Here is an 8,557-nt window from a genome sequence, read left to right on the forward strand (position 1 = left end):
TTTGTTTTACAGCATGAAATGTCTGAATGACTGCTCATCCAACACTGGTGATTCCATACTTTTTGCCAGGGGTTGTATTAAGGTACAGCCACGAACAGCACAATTACCCGAGCTTATATGGTTAAATAGTTTTGACTCGATTAATTTGTGTATGTAATTATGCTAATTTATAACATACTTTGTGTTTTAACTTAACTGTATTCCTATGTGTAAGTGCTTCTTGCTTATACAGGGTCTGAGTCTTATGGATTAATGCTTCTTACTTTTAAAATATGTTGATTTTACATCTTTTAAATATGTTCATTTCGACTATGCATTATGTTTGCAGTGGGATTTTATAGAAGAGGCTTTAACCGCTTCTGTAATCTGGTCAGACGAATCAAAGATGTGGTTTTATTTAAAACCACATCTACCATTTTACTCATGAAAACAACTCGGAAATCTGTTGACCTCGCGCAGCTGGAAAGTCAAAGCTGCCTCGCGCTCTTTAGCTCGTGAAACCCTCCCCAACCTCGCCGCAAAGGGGCGGGGCCGAGTCTTTTCTTCACACGTGATTGGCTAGCGGGGCTCCTGCGCAGGACGGGTAGCAAAGCTACAGAGAAGCTCCGGAAAGACACGAGCTCTGTTACGGTTCACTCACCTCCATGTGTGTCTGACGAGACTGTGAAATTAACCCGAGCATAAAATTGTTGTCTTCTCTAGCAGAAGACCAAGGTAGAACATTTAGCATTTCAACGCTGGGGGACCGACACTGACATGGCGACATCGAGCTCCTGTGTTGTGGTGAGTTCTTCCCTCTAGTGAAATGAGAGACGGTAGGCGTTCGGGTGTTACCGCTATTTGAGCCCAGGGGAGTAGCACACTGTACTGAGACTCAGAGTTCACTGAATGTGTACTGCATTGTACAATTTAACGATCTGTCCTTTCATTTTCAATCCTTAAAAGCGTGGCCTGCGGCTGGTGACAGGCACGCGCTCTCCACGTTCAGCTCGGTGACGTAGATAGGATACGGTTCAGCGTAAAGTCGCAAAACAAAACGTGTGGGTCTCTGCGCTTGTCGGCAGCTGTAATTGTGCAATTACACAATTATTTAGAGTTAATCAGACTGTTTATATGGTTACACCTAGTAACAGAGGGACGTGCTTCAGAAAGACTTTATTTAATAGTCAAGTAGGTGCATTTGGTTCATAATTAGGATAATTTACCGAGGTATTGTAATTATTGATGTGCAGCGGCATTCTCGTGTTTTCACCCTAAATAAAGACAATCCAGACAATGGTTACTGACTCCAATGCATCTAATACTGATTATTTTAATTCTCTCTATACTTTCTAAACAGTTAAAATGCAGTTTTAAGTTTTTAAGTTTGTTTTTCTATTGTTTTTACCACTGCTTTGTAAATCACTTCATCCCACACAACTAGAGAAAAAAAATGCTGAACAGTCAGCGAGTTGATCAAAATGCAGCATACTGACTTCTGATTGGAGGAAAACTATGAACACATTGACTTCTGGGGCATTGGACAGGATGCCCCTGGAAACCTTTAGACACACATCACATGGAAACCAATAGAAAAACAACTTCACAGGCATGTCTTCATAACTTAAAGCTATGAAGACATCTCTGGAAGAAGTCATCCAGAGATCTTAATCGACGTCTTTGATCATCTCAGTTTGTTGATCAACTGGTAAAATACAGAAAATCTGTCATTTTTATTTTATTCATTTATTCATATTTTTTTTAGTCATTGCCTTTTATAAGACTTTATAGTTGGTGTTTGGGTATTAATCGTCCAGTCTTCCAATAATGTAATACTAACAAGGGATATTTTCATGTCAACTTTAAACATTTTTCAACTCAAAAACATGGCATGAATGACTGCCTAGCGCACCGAGCTTAGCAGGATTTCTGGGCTAAACCCTGCCTTGGCGTACTTACATAAACATAAATTTTCAGCTAATACTGTGGTAGTTCTCTGAGCTTGAGATATTTGAACTCGTACGCCCCTTTGGTTGAATCAGGGCTCGTTTTGTCTTTGAAAGTTTGCTTCGGGCTGAACTCTATTCAGGATGCTATGGATCAGAAATGCTTTCGACATGCAATGCACCGTGTAGTTTTATTTTCAGAGCACAAAGTCCTGCCGTGTGGGATGAGATCATTCGGTAATATTTGATTTAGGGCGCTGTGACGAGCCCCACGCTGGAAGAAAGTCAAACAAATATCCAGTTCTCTTTTTTCCAAGAAATGGTCAGTGCAGTTCAGATTGTGATTAGTGCTGGAAAGCAAAACAGAACCACTGGTTGAACAGCAAGTTTGCTTCAAATCTGTAGACACAGGACTTTTTCTCTGCCACACCAGATTTAAAATGGCACCAAGTTTCTCAGTATAACCACAAACTTAAAGTTTTTTTGCTCTTGTGACCTCAGATCAATGATTGTAGATATAATCTCAGGTCATGTGACCATCAGAACATCTGGGTTAATCAGTCGTTATATTTTGTAGCTGAATGGGTTTAATCCAAATATGATCTGCAGCCGTTGTAGTTTAGCATGCACCATCTGGTCTACTAGGAGCTGCATCAGCTAATATGCTTTAAAGATTTCCACTTCCACTCTGCGTCTTTGCAGAACCGCATCCAATCATTCTCACACTCGCTTCCCAGTGTCACATGATTCCAGTTATTCTGTCTACCGATTGACCCCGACAGGAAATTCAATTTTCTAAAATGTAACTGGAAAAGGATTGAAGCATCATAGGAGTTTTCAGAGAATACGGCAGAGCTGGTGACATGTTTTTCTCTGGGACAAAGTGTTTCTTCAAAGGTAAACCCTGAGCAGTGAGCAGGTAGAAGGATGTCTGGAAATGTAAGGCCCTCTTTTTGAGCGCCGTGGGTGGGGGGGATCGCGGTTACTTGCTAATCTTTAACAGATGGGTCGTGTCCTATTTAGTGATTGATAAACTGTCTGAGTTGTAAAACAGAAGGTTTTACTGCCCTCTGTCTGGTGGATGATCTTTATAGCTTAACAACTTCAAAGATTTGAAGCATTTCTTAGGTTTGTTTTTTTGTTTGTTTGTTTCCAGATTAGCGATGAGGAGCAGGGTTACGACTTGGATCTTTTCTGTATACCCAAGCACTACGCTGCCGACTTGGAGAGGGTTTATATTCCTCACGGACTCATCTTGGACAGGTGGGTCACCTTGTTCGTAACGACTCAAAACTAGTCGATGAAAGCGGTAAATTACAAGGTCACTAAAGGTGGCTGTTCTGTTTAAATCGTGGGTTAGATTATAGCCCCTTTTGCACAGAACAAGAAGACAGAGCATCTTTAAAATGTTTGTTTCCAACAGTGTGACAATCTCCCCTTGAGCCAACCATTTGACTTACTTCCACTTAGTTTCCTTCCTCAAGTTTATCCTGAATTTCTGTGTTACCTATCAAAAGAATTCAGATCAGAGTGTTTATCTGGTTTTCTCTGCAGAGCCTGTCTGTCACAGAGATCAGTCTATCACGTAGTTTCTCTTTTTGCAACATCAGGTTACAGTATTTCTCATCTATATTGTAATTTATATTCATCAGCTATGTTCAGAGGTAAATCTGCAAACTTAAATACAAAATGCCTTGTAATTTTATACATACCACATAAAGTTTTTATACATTGTTATGAAGCTTTCGTAAACTTTCATGTATTTTGTTGGGATGTTAAGACGAACCAATAGAAGTTAGTGGGTAATTTAGAAGCAGAAGGAAAATCTTTTTCAATAGTTTTAGAAATTTAAAAATGTTGCCATGTATTTGTACTTTGTCTTGTTTTACTCTTAATTAGCATCCTTAAAAAGTCTTACATTTGTGTATCTAAAATTAAGGCCTTAAAATGTCAGAATGTCTCATTTAAAAAAAATAAGATGGCCTTTAATTTGATAATCACAGGTCTTAAATTTTCTTATTTAATCTTGTATCTTCTATGTATCTTTTTTTTCTTGCTGGACTTTTCTGTCAGGGAAGTTTGTGATTGAAACATAAAACATTTCATTGCTTAAGAGGAGAGACTACGATTGCAAGGCACAAATACAGTTTCTCATATCTTAAGAAGATTTTGTCCCCCTTTAGATAAGACGGCTGTTCCTATTGTAGCAAGTGGAAAATAAAGAGGATTTTTAGCTGACGGTTGCACAAAACGGAGCTGATAATCCTGACTGTGTTTCCGTCTCCCCCCCCACGTTATCTCAGGACAGAGAGGCTGGCGAGGGAGATCATGAAAGAAATGGGGGGCCACCACATCGTGGCCCTTTGCGTTCTTAAAGGGGGTTACAAGTTTTTTGCAGACCTGCTGGACTACATCAAAGCCCTGAACAGGAACAGTGACCGCTCCATCCCCATGACAGTGGACTTCATTCGCCTCAAGAGTTACTGTGTAATGTATCACTTCACCCTTTGTTAGCCGCTGTTTACATCTGTAGCAGCTCGAATCATGATTGCAAACAGTACATGAGGTGTTTCTCCAGCTCATCTGTGGCCTGGTCAAGGTCGCCCAGGGTTTCCCAGGAGGCTGCACAGAAACTGTGTGATTAAAATAAATTGCAGCATGAAATAAACTCACAATCAAAATCACACGTTTTCATTTGATGTTCAGTCATTTGACCCCCCCAAAAACTAAAAAAAAAATAGAACATCTCCAACATAAAACCAAGGATCCCTTGTACTGACTAATTCAAATGAACCTTTGTCATTTAGGATTTACACAGTCTCTGTGTCGTAAAGTAATTCAGATAATAGCAAGCGTAAAACATTAACACTGAGATTGTAGAAATTCATACAAATCTCTGCAGAATTTTATATGGTTTTAGTGATGTATTAAAAGGTCAATTTGTGGGATGATGTTGATAGCTTTCCAATTTTTTTTTACCATTTAAGTATTATCATTATTATGCTGTGTTCCTCTTTTTAATGCCCTGTATTCAAATGGATCCACAGTAAAGCGGGTTCAAATTAAATTCTACTTAAAGTTATAAATGAGTATTTCCTTGTCCTACCCTACAGCATTATTTTGAGGCAACAGATTGGATTGCTCTTTGCCAGCCCCAGGAACTTCAATTTATTTAATGTATTTTAACAATACTCTAATTAAATGAGTTACAACAACATTTATGTTTTATCAACATAGTGGATAAAGTTTTAAACAGTTCCAACCTGGACAAGCACTGATTCTTGCTTGTACTTCCAGCTTCTGTGACATCATGGTAACTCAGTTAGCTCACCAGTCTTCTCATCCTTACAGAACGACCAGTCGACCGGTGAAATCAAAGTGATCGGAGGAGACGATCTGTCAACTCTGACAGGAAAGGTCAGTATGGAGAAGAGAGCATTAAAAGCACTTCTGGCACTGCCCAGGATTATTGTTACCATTTCTAAATGTACAATACGATGCATATGATTATAGCCTTCAAACATTTTCTCACGATCGAACCACAAATTTCATCCCGATACCTGATCACATTTCTCAAGTGAGCATATCAGCAGAACAAACCCTTATGTATTTTATTTTTATTTTGTGTAAAGCGCATGAAAAGGATCAAATAATTCTGTGGTGAAGAGAAAAATCTACAGGGTCTTCTTTAGTTTTGATGCACATCTGTATAATTTGCCCATCAGCTCTTTTACGTTTGTATACGTTCCCTTTGTATGAAAGGACTAGAATTATGAACTTTGATTTTGTCTAACATCAGTATTCAGTATATCTTTGTGCTGCTTATAGCATAATTCTGACACAAGTGTTCACAAATTAGTAAATCTAGTGAAAGAGGAGAATGCATTTCAAAAATCTACATTTGAAATTACAAATTTGCTTGAAATGTTCACCACTTTAAAATCTCTCTTACCAAAATAAACTACTTGTCATGTGTGTAACGTGGCCGTATGTTTTAGTTTAATACATCCATATAATTTTTGTATGCTTCCACACATTTTCACTGACTCCACTTGTAGCAAGTAGCATCACATTGCCACAACAGATTGATACGGACGCAAATTACGTGATTAAACATTAACATTCTCTTTTTCTCTTTTGCACAGAACGTCCTAATTGTGGAGGTATCGTCTTCCTTCTCTCATCCTGTAATAAAGCAAAGGGCCTCTTTGATCCCACTTTCATAAGCTCCTCTCATGCTTTGTCTCAGGATATAATTGACACGGGCAAGACAATGAAGACGTTATTGCAGCTACTCAAACAGTACAATCCCCAAATGGTTAAAGTAGCAAGGTACCCGAACAACTTCCTTTTAATGCCAACACGTGTAAACTGCACAGCAGTTTCTTCTTTCTAATGATTGGTGCTTTGCTCTTAGTTTGCTGGTGAAGAGAACGCCGCGGAGTGTCGGCTACCGACCGGACTGTAAGTGACTTTCTTCACTCAGCTGCTACAGTTTGGAAATGTGAGGATTTGTCGTATAGTGCCGTAACACTGACTAGTTAATTTTCCCAACATTAAGGATTGTCTGGCAGTGAAGATCCCAAACAGCAGAGTGATTAAAAATGAAAGTTTGCTCCAATCCTTATGTAAACCATATTGGATCGCAATTTAGTTTCTGAAACACAGCTGAGGGAAGAAGATCAGCGTAGCAGCCAGATCTGCTTCTTGGATCTGTAATGTGAACAAAAATGCAGGTGAAAAAGGGTTCATTAATTCCTTTCTTCAAATTTAGAAATGTACATGAAGTAAGATCACTGTGTTATTAGTCATTAGGGACAAAAGCAAAATGCCTTTTTAAGATGGTGACTGATATGTTCTGATATGATGTTCTGTACGGACATGGACTGAAAGGCCGCTCAGAGGAGAGGAAGCCATTTATTTCAAAAGCAAGATAAAAAAACCAAACTAGATTACAGTTTAGAAATGTTGCACATAAAGTCTTGAAGTTTTGCCGTCACAAATGAATCTCATAGCTGGCTTGGGAATGCCAGGATGTCCTTGGAAAACCTGGAAAACAGGAGAGGATTGTAGATTTCTTTAAGATTGGATATTTAAAAAATATATATATTTTCAGTTTTATGTTGTGCTGACATCATTTATTGTCAGTTTCATTTATTTAAATGTCTTAAACCTTGCAGACCTTTTGTAAAACTACAAACGTACGAGTGAGGGGAAGCACAGCTCACACATTTACACCCTGAATTCACTTCCACTGGCTGTCTGAGGTTTACTCAGACGGTTATGGGTTTACATTCCACAATGTGAACAGATACAATAGTTTAGTTCCCCTGTTTTTCTAAAATCAGTTCATCTAAATAATTTGTAAGTTGTTTTTTTTCCTGTTAAATTGTACATCATAAACTTTCAATAATGTGTCAATTGTTATACTAGCCACAGTTGAGAAAAATTGTTTTTCTCTTTCTTTTCTTTTTTTTTTCTTTTTTTTGCTGTAGTTGTAGGATTTGAGGTCCCTGACAAATTCGTGGTGGGATACGCTTTAGACTACAACGAGTACTTCAGAGATCTGAACGTGAGTATTGAATAAATGTAAACAAAAGGAGCCTAGTGGCTTCATTTGTGTTCAGAAATAGGAAAAATGTGTTTGATATGCTTCAACATTTATGGTCCTGTTTTTCCATTTCAGCATATCTGCGTAATTAGTGAAACAGGGAAGGAGAAGTACAAGGCATGAGAGGCACTTCAGTACACTTTTTTTTTTTAAATGTATGGTAAAATTTTTTTTCCCTCTTTGCAATTAATTTTGTATTTGATTGTTTCATGTGTCATAATGAACGCTGAGCCTGCTCAGGGTCCCAGAGGATACGCCGAGGCGGTGGTCCTGCCGCTCTGTTTCCATCGCCGCGCACCTGCACATGATTGCCTTAAGATAGAAACGAGCCCACCACAAATTAGCATGACGCTTTTATGTTCCCACACTGATATTTTTTAATGTTGTCTTTTTTAATTGAGTAATTTATTCAGGGAAATGCTGCTAGCGTAAATGTTGACAATTGAGCTACCAAAAGATTTTCAGCCTCCTGTTTTAAAAGAAACGTTGCTTTTTATTGCAACTCAGCTTTCACCAGAAACTTTCTGCAGCCGTTTGGTTGGCGCTCTTACAGAGAACAAAACTATTTCTGGAATGTTTTTTTTTTTTTTTTTTTAATCATTTTTGTCCATCTTGAACAAAACCTGAACTCATATGTGCAGACTTTCTTTGAAACGTTGCTTGTTGTAATGAGTCCTAACTGTTTGCTGTTGTCCCCAACGGGCATGCTCAAGATCAAATGTCCCTCTGTTGGACTGTAAAATTCTTCTCCATATACTGCCTGTAATTCTTTTTAATTTTTTTTAATAGATGGGGGGACTTTAAATACTGCGAAGCATCCTTTAAAGTTTACAGGTGAAAAATGATGAGATGCTTCTGGGGGTGAGTGTTAAGGGGTTTTAAACGGGGTCTGAGATTGTACTTGTTTGGTTAACGTCACAATAAACGTTCTTGTTCACGTCTGCTGTAGTCCTGAACTTTTCCGCACAGAGAATTAAATGTTTTCCCCCCTCCTGTGACTCGTGCACTTCTGTTCAAGGGT

General features: G+C 38.5%; 1 protein-coding gene across 1 annotated transcript; it reads left to right on the forward strand.

The window, feature by feature from the left end:
* Positions 1-556: 556 nt before the first annotated feature.
* Positions 557-7,697, forward strand: hprt1 (hypoxanthine phosphoribosyltransferase 1). The gene is made up of 9 exons (XM_015043086.1): positions 557-783; positions 3,082-3,188; positions 4,229-4,412; positions 5,277-5,342; positions 6,071-6,088; positions 6,175-6,257; positions 6,343-6,389; positions 7,421-7,497; positions 7,612-7,697. Exons 1-9 carry the CDS (start codon positions 757-759, stop codon positions 7,657-7,659), a joined length of 657 nt encoding a protein of 218 aa, XP_014898572.1. The 5' UTR covers positions 557-756; the 3' UTR covers positions 7,660-7,697.
* Positions 7,698-8,557: the final 860 nt, after the last annotated feature.

The sequence above is a fragment of the Poecilia latipinna genome, unplaced genomic scaffold (genome assembly GCF_001443285.1).
Source record: "Poecilia latipinna isolate Pla-1442-1.1 unplaced genomic scaffold, P_latipinna-1.0 Scaffold615, whole genome shotgun sequence".
In the NCBI taxonomy this organism is placed as follows: Eukaryota; Metazoa; Chordata; class Actinopteri; order Cyprinodontiformes; family Poeciliidae; genus Poecilia; species Poecilia latipinna.